The 15,878-nt window shown below is 55.9% G+C and overlaps 1 protein-coding gene and 16 non-coding genes across 17 annotated transcripts in view; 1 reads left to right on the top strand and 16 right to left on the bottom strand.

Annotated features, from left to right (window-relative positions):
- Nucleotides 1–15,878, top strand: part of DNAJC5B (DnaJ heat shock protein family (Hsp40) member C5 beta) — a 62,506-nt gene that overhangs the window by 33,752 nt on the left and 12,876 nt on the right. The window contains exon 4 of the mRNA XM_030011542.2: nt 15,320–15,533. Coding sequence (XP_029867402.1) covers nt 15,320–15,533 — 214 coding nt within the window. The remainder of the gene's footprint in view (nt 1–15,319; nt 15,534–15,878) is intronic.
- Nucleotides 741–813, bottom strand: TRNAA-AGC. The gene has a single exon. It is a non-coding gene; the product is annotated as a tRNA-Ala (tRNA).
- Nucleotides 1,130–1,218, bottom strand: TRNAY-GUA. The gene is given in 2 exon segments: nt 1,130–1,165; nt 1,182–1,218. It is a non-coding gene; the product is annotated as a tRNA-Tyr (tRNA).
- On the bottom strand, nt 2,357–2,445 carry TRNAY-GUA. Its single transcript is given in 2 exon segments — nt 2,357–2,392; nt 2,409–2,445. It is a non-coding gene; the product is annotated as a tRNA-Tyr (tRNA).
- Nucleotides 3,195–3,267, bottom strand: TRNAA-AGC. The gene has a single exon. It is a non-coding gene; the product is annotated as a tRNA-Ala (tRNA).
- On the bottom strand, nt 3,584–3,672 carry TRNAY-GUA. The gene is given in 2 exon segments: nt 3,584–3,619; nt 3,636–3,672. It is a non-coding gene; the product is annotated as a tRNA-Tyr (tRNA).
- TRNAY-GUA lies at nt 4,811–4,899 on the bottom strand. Its single transcript is given in 2 exon segments — nt 4,811–4,846; nt 4,863–4,899. It is a non-coding gene; the product is annotated as a tRNA-Tyr (tRNA).
- Nucleotides 5,649–5,721, bottom strand: TRNAA-AGC. The gene has a single exon. It is a non-coding gene; the product is annotated as a tRNA-Ala (tRNA).
- On the bottom strand, nt 6,038–6,126 carry TRNAY-GUA. Its single transcript is given in 2 exon segments — nt 6,038–6,073; nt 6,090–6,126. It is a non-coding gene; the product is annotated as a tRNA-Tyr (tRNA).
- TRNAA-AGC lies at nt 6,876–6,948 on the bottom strand. Its single transcript has one exon. It is a non-coding gene; the product is annotated as a tRNA-Ala (tRNA).
- Nucleotides 7,265–7,353, bottom strand: TRNAY-GUA. The gene is given in 2 exon segments: nt 7,265–7,300; nt 7,317–7,353. It is a non-coding gene; the product is annotated as a tRNA-Tyr (tRNA).
- TRNAA-AGC lies at nt 8,103–8,175 on the bottom strand. Its single transcript has one exon. It is a non-coding gene; the product is annotated as a tRNA-Ala (tRNA).
- TRNAY-GUA lies at nt 8,492–8,580 on the bottom strand. Its single transcript is given in 2 exon segments — nt 8,492–8,527; nt 8,544–8,580. It is a non-coding gene; the product is annotated as a tRNA-Tyr (tRNA).
- On the bottom strand, nt 9,330–9,402 carry TRNAA-AGC. The gene has a single exon. It is a non-coding gene; the product is annotated as a tRNA-Ala (tRNA).
- TRNAY-GUA lies at nt 9,719–9,807 on the bottom strand. The gene is given in 2 exon segments: nt 9,719–9,754; nt 9,771–9,807. It is a non-coding gene; the product is annotated as a tRNA-Tyr (tRNA).
- Nucleotides 10,556–10,628, bottom strand: TRNAA-AGC. The gene has a single exon. It is a non-coding gene; the product is annotated as a tRNA-Ala (tRNA).
- On the bottom strand, nt 10,945–11,033 carry TRNAY-GUA. Its single transcript is given in 2 exon segments — nt 10,945–10,980; nt 10,997–11,033. It is a non-coding gene; the product is annotated as a tRNA-Tyr (tRNA).

The following is a 15,878-nucleotide window of genomic DNA, read 5'->3' as shown; positions in this document are numbered from 1 at the left end:
GGCCCTGCCCAGTACCTCGCCCGTCACACGCTCATCCAACACTTCCCTATCCACAGCGCAGCACGCTGCCTCTATGCCAACACCCTGCTTCAGACAGACTCACCTCCAACGCCACGCCACCTTGCTCAACCCTTCAGCCCCTCAAATCATGCAAACCCACAAGCGGAAGATCTCCACAGGCTCCCTGGACGTCGTCCTCTACAGCTGCACTCTCCTCAGGGCCAAGAACAGCTTACCCATACCCTGCTGCTCCTTCCCGCGGTTCAGTTTCGCTCTGCTCACCGTTGCCCTCTCGTCCAGCACCAGACAAATGGAGAGCCTTTCCCCTACTCAACAGCCTACTCCCGCGAGCTGGGAGGTCATGCGTAAGCCCCCTGATCTTCTCTTTCTCCAAGCTGAACGTGCCCACTGTCCTCAGCTCGTCCTCAAAGAGACACCCCTCCGTTCCCTCAGCCTGTTGGTGGCCCTGCACTGAGGTTGCTCCATTTCACTGGTGTCTTTCCTCTACGGGGGAGCTCAAAACTGGACACGTTACTTCCAGATGACATTGACGTCTGTCAAGGGAAGGAAGAGGGAGAAAATAAGGTCCCCTGTTAAACTGCCCCTGCTGCTCTTGTTGCAGCCTTGTACGCCGTCCTCCCCTGTGCAGCCCAGGAACACCGTGGTCTCCCCACAGCCCCCAGAGGACAGAGGGCCCCTGGCAAAGGGCCCTGTGTCCAGGCAAGGGGAATGAAAAGCGTTGGAGAATGCGGGCATCGATCCCGCTGCCTCTCACATGCTAAGCGAGCGCTCTACCACTTGAGCTAATTCCCCAGCCCACAGCCTCTGCCTGAGGTCCTCTCCCCTCCCAGGCACCCACCCCCGACCCAGGCTGCCCCGCACCCAAAGCCTGGGCCTCCCATCGGCCTCCCTCTCACACCACCACCAACGCACCCCTTGGCGTTCCTGCTGGAGGTGACTGCTCGGGTACCACCATCCCCTGACCAGGGTTCACCCCAGGCAGCCTTGGCTGGTCACCTTCTCCACCTCAGGCCAGGGCTCAGGGCCGGCCAGACCTTGAAGGGGAGCCACCCGGGCAGCACCAAAAGGCAGAGGAGCCGCAGAGTCTGGGCCAGAGCCAAAAGGACGCTCCTTCGAGCCGGAGTTGAACCAGCGACCTAAGGATGGCCGTGCAAGGGAGCCTACAGTCCTCCGCTCTACCAGCTGAGCTATCGAAGGAATCATGGGGCCCTGCCCAGTACCTCGCCCGTCACACGCTCATCCAACACTTCCCTATCCACAGCGCAGCACGCTGCCTCTATGCCAACACCCTGCTTCAGACAGACTCACCTCCAACGCCACGCCACCTTGCTCAACCCTTCAGCCCCTCAAATCATGCAAACCCACAAGCGGAAGATCTCCACAGGCTCCCTGGACGTCGTCCTCTACAGCTGCACTCTCCTCAGGGCCAAGAACAGCTTACCCATACCCTGCTGCTCCTTCCCGCGGTTCAGTTTCGCTCTGCTCACCGTTGCCCTCTCGTCCAGCACCAGACAAATGGAGAGCCTTTCCCCTACTCAACAGCCTACTCCCGCGAGCTGGGAGGTCATGCGTAAGCCCCCTGATCTTCTCTTTCTCCAAGCTGAACGTGCCCACTGTCCTCAGCTCGTCCTCAAAGAGACACCCCTCCGTTCCCTCAGCCTGTTGGTGGCCCTGCACTGAGGTTGCTCCATTTCACTGGTGTCTTTCCTCTACGGGGGAGCTCAAAACTGGACACGTTACTTCCAGATGACATTTGACGTCTGTCAAGGGAAGGAAGAGGGAGAAAATAAGGTCCCCTGTTAAACTGCCCCTGCTGCTCTTGTTGCAGCCTTGTACGCCGTCCTCCCCTGTGCAGCCCAGGAACACCGTGGTCTCCCCACAGCCCCCAGAGGACAGAGGGCCCCTGGCAAAGGGCCCTGTGTCCAGGCAAGGGGAATGAAAAGCGTTGGAGAATGCGGGCATCGATCCCGCTGCCTCTCACATGCTAAGCGAGCGCTCTACCACTTGAGCTGATTCCCCAGCCCACAGCCTCTGCCTGAGGTCCTCTCCCCTCCCAGGCACCCACCCCCGACCCAGGCTGCCCCGCACCCAAAGCCTGGGCCTCCCATCGGCCTCCCTCTCACACCACCACCAACGCACCCCTTGGCGTTCCTGCTGGAGGTGACTGCTCGGGTACCACCATCCCCTGACCAGGGTTCACCCCAGGCAGCCTTGGCTGGTCACCTTCTCCACCTCAGGCCAGGGCTCAGGGCCGGCCAGACCTTGAAGGGGAGCCACCCGGGCAGCACCAAAAGGCAGAGGAGCCGCAGAGTCTGGGCCAGAGCCAAAAGGACGCTCCTTCGAGCCGGAGTTGAACCAGCGACCTAAGGATGGCCGTGCAAGGGAGCCTACAGTCCTCCGCTCTACCAGCTGAGCTATCGAAGGAATCATGGGGCCCTGCCCAGTACCTCGCCCGTCACACGCTCATCCAACACTTCCCTATCCACAGCGCAGCACGCTGCCTCTATGCCAACACCCTGCTTCAGACAGACTCACCTCCAACGCCACGCCACCTTGCTCAACCCTTCAGCCCCTCAAATCATGCAAACCCACAAGCGGAAGATCTCCACAGGCTCCCTGGACGTCGTCCTCTACAGCTGCACTCTCCTCAGGGCCAAGAACAGCTTACCCATACCCTGCTGCTCCTTCCCGCGGTTCAGTTTCGCTCTGCTCACCGTTGCCCTCTCGTCCAGCACCAGACAAATGGAGAGCCTTTCCCCTACTCAACAGCCTACTCCCGCGAGCTGGGAGGTCATGCGTAAGCCCCCTGATCTTCTCTTTCTCCAAGCTGAACGTGCCCACTGTCCTCAGCTCGTCCTCAAAGAGACACCCCTCCGTTCCCTCAGCCTGTTGGTGGCCCTGCACTGAGGTTGCTCCATTTCACTGGTGTCTTTCCTCTACGGGGGAGCTCAAAACTGGACACGTTACTTCCAGATGACATTTGACGTCTGTCAAGGGAAGGAAGAGGGAGAAAATAAGGTCCCCTGTTAAACTGCCCCTGCTGCTCTTGTTGCAGCCTTGTACGCCGTCCTCCCCTGTGCAGCCCAGGAACACCGTGGTCTCCCCACAGCCCCCAGAGGACAGAGGGCCCCTGGCAAAGGGCCCTGTGTCCAGGCAAGGGGAATGAAAAGCGTTGGAGAATGCGGGCATCGATCCCGCTGCCTCTCACATGCTAAGCGAGCGCTCTACCACTTGAGCTAATTCCCCAGCCCACAGCCTCTGCCTGAGGTCCTCTCCCCTCCCAGGCACCCACCCCCGACCCAGGCTGCCCCGCACCCAAAGCCTGGGCCTCCCATCGGCCTCCCTCTCACACCACCACCAACGCACCCCTTGGCGTTCCTGCTGGAGGTGACTGCTCGGGTACCACCATCCCCTGACCAGGGTTCACCCCAGGCAGCCTTGGCTGGTCACCTTCTCTACCTCAGGCCAGGGCTCAGGGCCGGCCAGACCTTGAAGGGGAGCCACCCGGGCAGCACCAAAAGGCAGAGGAGCCGCAGAGTCTGGGCCAGAGCCAAAAGGACGCTCCTTCGAGCCGGAGTTGAACCAGCGACCTAAGGATGGCCGTGCAAGGGAGCCTACAGTCCTCCGCTCTACCAGCTGAGCTATCGAAGGAATCATGGGGCCCTGCCCAGTACCTCGCCCGTCACACGCTCATCCAACACTTCCCTATCCACAGCGCAGCACGCTGCCTCTATGCCAACACCCTGCTTCAGACAGACTCACCTCCAACGCCACGCCACCTTGCTCAACCCTTCAGCCCCTCAAATCATGCAAACCCACAAGCGGAAGATCTCCACAGGCTCCCTGGACGTCGTCCTCTACAGCTGCACTCGCCTCAGGGCCAAGAACAGCTTACCCATACCCTGCTGCTCCTTCCCGCGGTTCAGTTTCGCTCTGCTCACCGTTGCCCTCTCGTCCAGCACCAGACAAATGGAGAGCCTTTCCCCTACTCAACAGCCTACTCCCGCGAGCTGGGAGGTCATGCGTAAGCCCCCTGATCTTCTCTTTCTCCAAGCTGAACGTGCCCACTGTCCTCAGCTCGTCCTCAAAGAGACACCCCTCCGTTCCCTCAGCCTGTTGGTGGCCCTGCACTGAGGTTGCTCCATTTCACTGGTGTCTTTCCTCTACGGGGGAGCTCAAAACTGGACACGTTACTTCCAGATGACATTTGACGTCTGTCAAGGGAAGGAAGAGGGAGAAAATAAGGTCCCCTGTTAAACTGCCCCTGCTGCTCTTGTTGCAGCCTTGTACGCCGTCCTCCCCTGTGCAGCCCAGGAACACCGTGGTCTCCCCACAGCCCCCAGAGGACAGAGGGCCCCTGGCAAAGGGCCCTGTGTCCAGGCAAGGGGAATGAAAAGCGTTGGAGAATGCGGGCATCGATCCCGCTGCCTCTCACATGCTAAGCGAGCGCTCTACCACTTGAGCTGATTCCCCAGCCCACAGCCTCTGCCTGAGGTCCTCTCCCCTCCCAGGCACCCACCCCCGACCCAGGCTGCCCCGCACCCAAAGCCTGGGCCTCCCATCGGCCTCCCTCTCACACCACCACCAACGCACCCCTTGGCGTTCCTGCTGGAGGTGACTGCTCGGGTACCACCATCCCCTGACCAGGGTTCACCCCAGGCAGCCTTGGCTGGTCACCTTCTCCACCTCAGGCCAGGGCTCAGGGCCGGCCAGACCTTGAAGGGGAGCCACCCGGGCAGCACCAAAAGGCAGAGGAGCCGCAGAGTCTGGGCCAGAGCCAAAAGGACGCTCCTTCGAGCCGGAGTTGAACCAGCGACCTAAGGATGGCCGTGCAAGGGAGCCTACAGTCCTCCGCTCTACCAGCTGAGCTATCGAAGGAATCATGGGGCCCTGCCCAGTACCTCGCCCGTCACACGCTCATCCAACACTTCCCTATCCACAGCGCAGCACGCTGCCTCTATGCCAACACCCTGCTTCAGACAGACTCACCTCCAACGCCACGCCACCTTGCTCAACCCTTCAGCCCCTCAAATCATGCAAACCCACAAGCGGAAGATCTCCACAGGCTCCCTGGACGTCGTCCTCTACAGCTGCACTCTCCTCAGGGCCAAGAACAGCTTACCCATACCCTGCTGCTCCTTCCCGCGGTTCAGTTTCGCTCTGCCCACCGTTGCCCTCTCGTCCAGCACCAGACAAATGGAGAGCCTTTCCCCTACTCAACAGCCTACTCCCGCGAGCTGGGAGGTCATGCGTAAGCCCCCTGATCTTCTCTTTCTCCAAGCTGAACGTGCCCACTGTCCTCAGCTCGTCCTCAAAGAGACACCCCTCCGTTCCCTCAGCCTGTTGGTGGCCCTGCACTGAGGTTGCTCCATTTCACTGGTGTCTTTCCTCTACGGGGGAGCTCAAAACTGGACACGTTACTTCCAGATGACATTTGACGTCTGTCAAGGGAAGGAAGAGGGAGAAAATAAGGTCCCCTGTTAAACTGCCCCTGCTGCTCTTGTTGCAGCCTTGTACGCCGTCCTCCCCTGTGCAGCCCAGGAACACCGTGGTCTCCCCACAGCCCCCAGAGGACAGAGGGCCCCTGGCAAAGGGCCCTGTGTCCAGGCAAGGGGAATGAAAAGCGTTGGAGAATGCGGGCATCGATCCCGCTGCCTCTCACATGCTAAGCGAGCGCTCTACCACTTGAGCTAATTCCCCAGCCCACAGCCTCTGCCTGAGGTCCTCTCCCCTCCCAGGCACCCACCCCCGACCCAGGCTGCCCCGCACCCAAAGCCTGGGCCTCCCATCGGCCTCCCTCTCACACCACCACCAACGCACCCCTTGGCGTTCCTGCTGGAGGTGACTGCTCGGGTACCACCATCCCCTGACCAGGGTTCACCCCAGGCAGCCTTGGCTGGTCACCTTCTCCACCTCAGGCCAGGGCTCAGGGCCGGCCAGACCTTGAAGGGGAGCCACCCGGGCAGCACCAAAAGGCAGAGGAGCCGCAGAGTCTGGGCCAGAGCCAAAAGGACGCTCCTTCGAGCCGGAGTTGAACCAGCGACCTAAGGATGGCCGTGCAAGGGAGCCTACAGTCCTCCGCTCTACCAGCTGAGCTATCGAAGGAATCATGGGGCCCTGCCCAGTACCTCGCCCGTCACACGCTCATCCAACACTTCCCTATCCACAGCGCAGCACGCTGCCTCTATGCCAACACCCTGCTTCAGACAGACTCACCTCCAACGCCACGCCACCTTGCTCAACCCTTCAGCCCCTCAAATCATGCAAACCCACAAGCGGAAGATCTCCACAGGCTCCCTGGACGTCGTCCTCTACAGCTGCACTCTCCTCAGGGCCAAGAACAGCTTACCCATACCCTGCTGCTCCTTCCCGCGGTTCAGTTTCGCTCTGCCCACCGTTGCCCTCTCGTCCAGCACCAGACAAATGGAGAGCCTTTCCCCTACTCAACAGCCTACTCCCGCGAGCTGGGAGGTCATGCGTAAGCCCCCTGATCTTCTCTTTCTCCAAGCTGAACGTGCCCACTGTCCTCAGCTCGTCCTCAAAGAGACACCCCTCCGTTCCCTCAGCCTGTTGGTGGCCCTGCACTGAGGTTGCTCCATTTCACTGGTGTCTTTCCTCTACGGGGGAGCTCAAAACTGGACACGTTACTTCCAGATGACATTTGACGTCTGTCAAGGGAAGGAAGAGGGAGAAAATAAGGTCCCCTGTTAAACTGCCCCTGCTGCTCTTGTTGCAGCCTTGTACGCCGTCCTCCCCTGTGCAGCCCAGGAACACCGTGGTCTCCCCACAGCCCCCAGAGGACAGAGGGCCCCTGGCAAAGGGCCCTGTGTCCAGGCAAGGGGAATGAAAAGCGTTGGAGAATGCGGGCATCGATCCCGCTGCCTCTCACATGCTAAGCGAGCGCTCTACCACTTGAGCTAATTCCCCAGCCCACAGCCTCTGCCTGAGGTCCTCTCCCCTCCCAGGCACCCACCCCCGACCCAGGCTGCCCCGCACCCAAAGCCTGGGCCTCCCATCGGCCTCCCTCTCACACCACCACCAACGCACCCCTTGGCGTTCCTGCTGGAGGTGACTGCTCGGGTACCACCATCCCCTGACCAGGGTTCACCCCAGGCAGCCTTGGCTGGTCACCTTCTCCACCTCAGGCCAGGGCTCAGGGCCGGCCAGACCTTGAAGGGGAGCCACCCGGGCAGCACCAAAAGGCAGAGGAGCCGCAGAGTCTGGGCCAGAGCCAAAAGGACGCTCCTTCGAGCCGGAGTTGAACCAGCGACCTAAGGATGGCCGTGCAAGGGAGCCTACAGTCCTCCGCTCTACCAGCTGAGCTATCGAAGGAATCATGGGGCCCTGCCCAGTACCTCGCCCGTCACACGCTCATCCAACACTTCCCTATCCACAGCGCAGCACGCTGCCTCTATGCCAACACCCTGCTTCAGACAGACTCACCTCCAACGCCACGCCACCTTGCTCAACCCTTCAGCCCCTCAAATCATGCAAACCCACAAGCGGAAGATCTCCACAGGCTCCCTGGACGTCGTCCTCTACAGCTGCACTCTCCTCAGGGCCAAGAACAGCTTACCCATACCCTGCTGCTCCTTCCCGCGGTTCAGTTTCGCTCTGCCCACCGTTGCCCTCTCGTCCAGCACCAGACAAATGGAGAGCCTTTCCCCTACTCAACAGCCTACTCCCGCGAGCTGGGAGGTCATGCGTAAGCCCCCTGATCTTCTCTTTCTCCAAGCTGAACGTGCCCACTGTCCTCAGCTCGTCCTCAAAGAGACACCCCTCCGTTCCCTCAGCCTGTTGGTGGCCCTGCACTGAGGTTGCTCCATTTCACTGGTGTCTTTCCTCTACGGGGGAGCTCAAAACTGGACACGTTACTTCCAGATGACATTTGACGTCTGTCAAGGGAAGGAAGAGGGAGAAAATAAGGTCCCCTGTTAAACTGCCCCTGCTGCTCTTGTTGCAGCCTTGTACGCCGTCCTCCCCTGTGCAGCCCAGGAACACCGTGGTCTCCCCACAGCCCCCAGAGGACAGAGGGCCCCTGGCAAAGGGCCCTGTGTCCAGGCAAGGGGAATGAAAAGCGTTGGAGAATGCGGGCATCGATCCCGCTGCCTCTCACATGCTAAGCGAGCGCTCTACCACTTGAGCTAATTCCCCAGCCCACAGCCTCTGCCTGAGGTCCTCTCCCCTCCCAGGCACCCACCCCCGACCCAGGCTGCCCCGCACCCAAAGCCTGGGCCTCCCATCGGCCTCCCTCTCACACCACCACCAACGCACCCCTTGGCGTTCCTGCTGGAGGTGACTGCTCGGGTACCACCATCCCCTGACCAGGGTTCACCCCAGGCAGCCTTGGCTGGTCACCTTCTCCACCTCAGGCCAGGGCTCAGGGCCGGCCAGACCTTGAAGGGGAGCCACCCGGGCAGCACCAAAAGGCAGAGGAGCCGCAGAGTCTGGGCCAGAGCCAAAAGGACGCTCCTTCGAGCCGGAGTTGAACCAGCGACCTAAGGATGGCCGTGCAAGGGAGCCTACAGTCCTCCGCTCTACCAGCTGAGCTATCGAAGGAATCATGGGGCCCTGCCCAGTACCTCGCCCGTCACACGCTCATCCAACACTTCCCTATCCACAGCGCAGCACGCTGCCTCTATGCCAACACCCTGCTTCAGACAGACTCACCTCCAACGCCACGCCACCTTGCTCAACCCTTCAGCCCCTCAAATCATGCAAACCCACAAGCGGAAGATCTCCACAGGCTCCCTGGACGTCGTCCTCTACAGCTGCACTCTCCTCAGGGCCAAGAACAGCTTACCCATACCCTGCTGCTCCTTCCCGCGGTTCAGTTTCGCTCTGCTCACCGTTGCCCTCTCGTCCAGCACCAGACAAATGGAGAGCCTTTCCCCTACTCAACAGCCTACTCCCGCGAGCTGGGAGGTCATGCGTAAGCCCCCTGATCTTCTCTTTCTCCAAGCTGAACGTGCCCACTGTCCTCAGCTCGTCCTCAAAGAGACACCCCTCCGTTCCCTCAGCCTGTTGGTGGCCCTGCACTGAGGTTGCTCCATTTCACTGGTGTCTTTCCTCTACGGGGGAGCTCAAAACTGGACACGTTACTTCCAGATGACATTTGACGTCTGTCAAGGGAAGGAAGAGGGAGAAAATAAGGTCCCCTGTTAAACTGCCCCTGCTGCTCTTGTTGCAGCCTTGTACGCCGTCCTCCCCTGTGCAGCCCAGGAACACCGTGGTCTCCCCACAGCCCCCAGAGGACAGAGGGCCCCTGGCAAAGGGCCCTGTGTCCAGGCAAGGGGAATGAAAAGCGTTGGAGAATGCGGGCATCGATCCCGCTGCCTCTCACATGCTAAGCGAGCGCTCTACCACTTGAGCTAATTCCCCAGCCCACAGCCTCTGCCTGAGGTCCTCTCCCCTCCCAGGCACCCACCCCCGACCCAGGCTGCCCCGCACCCAAAGCCTGGGCCTCCCATCGGCCTCCCTCTCACACCACCACCAACGCACCCCTTGGCGTTCCTGCTGGAGGTGACTGCTCGGGTACCACCATCCCCTGACCAGGGTTCACCCCAGGCAGCCTTGGCTGGTCACCTTCTCCACCTCAGGCCAGGGCTCAGGGCCGGCCAGACCTTGAAGGGGAGCCACCCGGGCAGCACCAAAAGGCAGAGGAGCCGCAGAGTCTGGGCCAGAGCCAAAAGGACGCTCCTTCGAGCCGGAGTTGAACCAGCGACCTAAGGATGGCCGTGCAAGGGAGCCTACAGTCCTCCGCTCTACCAGCTGAGCTATCGAAGGAATCATGGGGCCCTGCCCAGTACCTCGCCCGTCACACGCTCATCCAACACTTCCCTATCCACAGCGCAGCACGCTGCCTCTATGCCAACACCCTGCTTCAGACAGACTCACCTCCAACGCCACGCCACCTTGCTCAACCCTTCAGCCCCTCAAATCATGCAAACCCACAAGCGGAAGATCTCCACAGGCTCCCTGGACGTCGTCCTCTACAGCTGCACTCTCCTCAGGGCCAAGAACAGCTTACCCATACCCTGCTGCTCCTTCCCGCGGTTCAGTTCGCTCTGCTCACCGTTGCCCTCTCGTCCAGCACCAGACAAATGGAGAGCCTTTCCCCTACTCAACAGCCTACTCCCGCGAGCTGGGAGGTCATGCGTAAGCCCCCTGATCTTCTCTTTCTCCAAGCTGAACGTGCCCACTGTCCTCAGCTCGTCCTCAAAGAGACACCCCTCCGTTCCCTCAGCCTGTTGGTGGCCCTGCACTGAGGTTGCTCCATTTCACTGGTGTCTTTCCTCTACGGGGGAGCTCAAAACTGGACACGTTACTTCCAGGTGACATTTGACGTCTGTCAAGGGAAGGAAGAGGGAGAAAATAAGGTCCCCTGTTAAACTGCCCCTGCTGCTCTTGTTGCAGCCTTGTACGCCGTCCTCCCCTGTGCAGCCCAGGAACACCGTGGTCTCCCCACAGCCCCCAGAGGACAGAGGGCCCCTGGCAAAGGGCCCTGTGTCCAGGCAAGGGGAATGAAAAGCGTTGGAGAATGCGGGCATCGATCCCGCTGCCTCTCACATGCTAAGCGAGCGCTCTACCACTTGAGCTAATTCCCCAGCCCACAGCCTCTGCCTGAGGTCCTCTCCCCTCCCAGGCACCCACCCCCGACCCAGGCTGCCCCGCACCCAAAGCCTGGGCCTCCCATCGGCCTCCCTCTCACACCACCACCAACGCACCCCTTGGCGTTCCTGCTGGAGGTGACTGCTCGGGTACCACCATCCCCTGACCAGGGTTCACCCCAGGCAGCCTTGGCTGGTCACCTTCTCCACCTCAGGCCAGGGCTCAGGGCCGGCCAGACCTTGAAGGGGAGCCACCCGGGCAGCACCAAAAGGCAGAGGAGCCGCAGAGTCTGGGCCAGAGCCAAAAGGACGCTCCTTCGAGCCGGAGTTGAACCAGCGACCTAAGGATGGCCGTGCAAGGGAGCCTACAGTCCTCCGCTCTACCAGCTGAGCTATCGAAGGAATCATGGGGCCCTGCCCAGTACCTCGCCCGTCACACGCTCATCCAACACTTCCCTATCCACAGCGCAGCACGCTGCCTCTATGCCAACACCCTGCTTCAGACAGACTCACCTCCAACGCCACGCCACCTTGCTCAACCCTTCAGCCCCTCAAATCATGCAAACCCACAAGCGGAAGATCTCCACAGGCTCCCTGGACGTCGTCCTCTACAGCTGCACTCTCCTCAGGGCCAAGAACAGCTTACCCATACCCTGCTGCTCCTTCCCGCGGTTCAGTTTCGCTCTGCTCACCGTTGCCCTCTCGTCCAGCACCAGACAAATGGAGAGCCTTTCCCCTACTCAACAGCCTACTCCCGCGAGCTGGGAGGTCATGCGTAAGCCCCCTGATCTTCTCTTTCTCCAAGCTGAACGTGCCCACTGTCCTCAGCTCGTCCTCAAAGAGACACCCCTCCGTTCCCTCAGCCTGTTGGTGGCCCTGCACTGAGGTTGCTCCATTTCACTGGTGTCTTTCCTCTACGGGGGAGCTCAAAACTGGACACGTTACTTCCAGGTGACATTTGACGTCTGTCAAGGGAAGGAAGAGGGAGAAAATAAGGTCCCCTGTTAAACTGCCCCTGCTGCTCTTGTTGCAGCCTTGTACGCCGTCCTCCCCTGTGCAGCCCAGGAACACCGTGGTCTCCCCACAGCCCCCAGAGGACAGAGGGCCCCTGGCAAAGGGCCCTGTGTCCAGGCAAGGGGAATGAAAAGCGTTGGAGAATGCGGGCATCGATCCCGCTGCCTCTCACATGCTAAGCGAGCGCTCTACCACTTGAGCTAATTCCCCAGCCCACAGCCTCTGCCTGAGGTCCTCTCCCCTCCCAGGCACCCACCCCCGACCCAGGCTGCCCCGCACCCAAAGCCTGGGCCTCCCATCGGCCTCCCTCTCACACCACCACCAACGCACCCCTTCGCGTTCCTGCTGGAGGTGCCCCTCTAATGAAACCAGAACTTCGACCCAACTCACTTGGGTGCCTGAGTGCCTCCCCTCCACTCTCTGCATTTGGCTGCCTGAGCTTGTAATTAGCTTTGTGCTTCTGCAAACATTGGCCTTGCACAAAAATACTACAAGAAGCCTCAGTAGTATGTAATTTGAAGCTTTGCTTCTGGTCCTTGGTTACCTCTGTGACCTCCACCCGGTCTGGGTTGCAACTCTCTCTATGCCTGGCCACGTGCACCATTAACGGTGAGCCTGGCCGTGACCCTTGGACTCAAGTAGCCTTTCTGAACTCCCACCTGCTTGAGCTTGACCATGGAGCTACCTCTCCATGTCAGGAGTGCGACTGAAGCTTATCCCGCCTTTCCACTTGATCTGGAGCAGCCATTTTGTCCTCAACTGCCCTATTCTGACCTCATAAGTGCCTCCACAGTGTGAACTGTCCTGTTTAGCATGCAGAGGTGCTACAGGTTCTCGGCCAGAGCCAAAAGGACACTCCTTCGAGACAGAGTTGAACCAGTGACCTAAGGATGGACATGCAAGGGAGTCTATGGTCCTCCGCTCTACCATCTAAGTTACCGAGGGAATGGCAGGGATGTATCTGACATCCTTCAATACTCCATAGCACAGCCATATCTCACCCTCTACAACTTTCCTGCCTCCAAAATATTGCTCCCTCCACCCAGATGTACCTTATCAGACCCACCCCTGCAGTACAGGCTCGCCTCATCTCATCTGTCACCCTAAGCCTCCCACTGACAGAGGTGCTAAGCATATTTCTCTGACTTCATTTCCTTGAGTGCCCTATCCACCTTGTAGGGTGAATATTTCTCTGCTTGTTGTCCCTTTTTCTCTCCCAAACTCGTCCCATTGCTTGCTGCTGTGAAGGGCTACAGTGGTCAGTGAAGGTGGTGAAGAAGGCCATTCATCATGAGAAAAGTCTGAATGGACATAAATCCATGTGTTTGGTATGAGAAGTAGCCAAGAAACTCCTGTGTTTGTTTCACTCTCTGTTTTTTGGCTTCTTTTTCTCTCCTTGTAATGAACCATGATTATCACATAACTAGGAATGTCACTTTTCCAGGGACCTGCAAGGAAGCTTCTATATAGCTGATACTTCACGTTATGTCACGTAGTTCTTGTCCATTTATTATTTCTTGTGTTGGACTTAATGGAGTCCTGTTTCTCATATGAATTGCACTACCAGTATACAGATCTCTTTCCCATTACTAAGTCATCTCCAATTAGTATATGTCATCTTGGTGTGCAGGGAGTTGTTTTGTTAATGTACTATTTTTAGTGAGGACAGTTTTCCCAAAATCAAAATAAGAATTATCTATCTTTTGTTAACTGTACTATGTTGAAAGTAACTTTGTTAGTATTCTAAAACAATACTAAGTAAAGTGAGTGTGCAACTAATGTTTTTCACCTTTTCAAAACTACATTTTGTTCAAATTCTTATTTTTCATGAGATTGTTGGGGATATGGAAAGGGCAGGAGATGTCTTTGGGTCTGTGGGAGAAGAAAGAAAGGTTGGAGACTGATTGTCCAATGCCTGCAACCACAAGTGGATTTTGAAAGTAATGCCTCTCCCTTTTTTTTTTTTTTTTTTTAAATTCTAACTGCTGGGGTTTGTTTTCAGCTAAGAAAAGGGATAGACTGCATAAGCTACTTAAATACTTGGATGGAACGTAATATCATTATTCATGCAAGACTTAGCTTGTTTTTCCAGTTCTCCTATTTCATGTTTTATTATGTTAAATATGACTGAAAATTTATGTTTAAGGTACCACATGCACAGTATATTAAATATTACTGAACGTGAACCCCTTCATGCTATTAGAAGCACATCTAAGGAGTTATTTATGATCTATGAAAAGATGAATTGAGTTCAGCATACAGAACTGAAGACATCATTGGCAGAGGCTGTTCCCAGGCTTATATCAGTCTTGATATTGGCAGAATGTCTCCAAGGCAGAAACTGTCATCAGGAGCAAAGCAGTTACATTTTACTGGGGGAACAACCTGTACTGGGACTTCAGTGGAAAGTCAAGCAGGACTCCAGTCTGAGGATAGATTTGTTAGTGGAAGTGTGGACACACTGCCTTCGCACCACAAACAATATTTTGAGGCATAATGGTCACGGCTAGCTCCTGAAACACTTGGAGAGAGTATTTACAAAATGCAACATAGCTTGACTGAGGTGAGAGTCACAGTGTTTAAAACACAACTAAATCACCTTTGATGCCACTAGAGGTCAGCACTAGTCATTAAATAAATGTCCTGGAAAAATCTTATTGCCAGTTCTTCAAAGGGAGTGGAAATTTTTTAAAAGATACACTTCTGTCTATACTTGTTTTGCAAGTATATGTGAGCTCACACTGCCAGTGCTTCACCATGGCTGGAAGAAAACCCTTTCTTCTCCAAGCTGTGCTTCCCCAGCGCTGTTCATGAGCCAACAGTCCCACACTGTTCCTTTCAAGCTGTACCTGTTCTTGGATGCCATAGCGCTGAGTACAGTCAGGGGAAAAAGGCAGTGCTGAGGCCTGTCCTAGAAAAGGCTTCCTATCAGCGTAAACATCCCTAAACCAGTTGACAATCAGCTTTCACTGCTTTAAGTACTGCCTCAGAAGTGCAACAGTGGGGAATTAGGCCCAAAGACAGGTACTTGAAACTGGGGCTAACTTACTGTGCTTTTCCACCTTGTGCTTCAGAAAGATACTTCCTTTTTATTGCAACTCCTGACTGTGTTTTCCACCAACACTATCTGGGCTTCTGCAAACACAGACACTGTTTACAAAATTTTAATATAGCTACTGTTGATAGGCAATCAAATACAGAATTTCCTTTGCTATAAAGAAGAGAATGTTGATGGGATAAGCAGTGTGTGATCATCATGTTTTTAAACAACCTTTAAAAAAATCTTTATCTTTGTTGAAACCTGCTAAATGATGCAAATCAGTTGGCGATCATAATGCAACAAATGCCCATGATTGATTATCATGCTGCAACCTGTGCTTTCAGCATATATCACTGTCTCCTTTAACATGATAGCTGACTAGGTATCAAGACACAAAGTTCATGCTCACTGTAATAGGAACACCTCTTTTACCAAAACTTTCATGTTCAGTCACTTTGTGTCACTTTTCTTCCACTGAGTACATCAGAGCTGGAAAAAAGGAGGCTGAACACACTGTTCAGAATGATTGTATCTCTGTTAAAATATTTGGTAATGTTTTGTGTCTGTATACATGTACACATACAGATGACTTTCCTTTGTTTTTTTGTTTGTTTTTTTTTTTGCCATGTTTAAGAAAACTGGCTCTGAAATATCATCCCGACAAGAATCCAGACAATCCAGAAGCTGCAGAAAAATTTAAAGAGATCAACAATGCTCATGCAACACTGACTGATCTGTCCAAGCGAAACATATATGACAAGTATGGATCGTTAGGGCTCTATGTGGCAGAACAGTTTGGTGAGGAAAATGTTAACACCTACTTCATGCTCTCAAGCTGGTGGGCAAAGGTAAGCTGTTATTTTCTGTTGGAAATCAAATGTTACAATGCACACAGACAATTACATACACAAGGAACCCCATGAAAAACATGGTCTCTCTACAGGCTTAACAAATAGGAGGATCTGAATCTAAACTGCTACTAAAAGCTTAATTAAACAACAACATTATCTGGAAAATTGACAGTGGCAGAATGTAACTTAAGCTCAGAATAGTGCTAATACAGAATGTTTTCTTTTTCTTTTTAACTTGGTAAATAGTTAAATAGAGTGCATGTTTTGTAACACTTTTAGACATTAATTAGATTTGAATCTAGTGCTCCAGCTTAATTTTGACTTTCTTTTCAGTAATGACTA

Source organism: Aquila chrysaetos, chromosome 4 (genome assembly GCF_900496995.4).
Source record: "Aquila chrysaetos chrysaetos chromosome 4, bAquChr1.4, whole genome shotgun sequence".
NCBI lineage: Eukaryota > Metazoa > Chordata > Aves > Accipitriformes > Accipitridae > Aquila > Aquila chrysaetos.
Note: the sequence above shows the minus strand (reverse complement) of the source record. Positions and strands in the feature narration are given on the sequence as shown.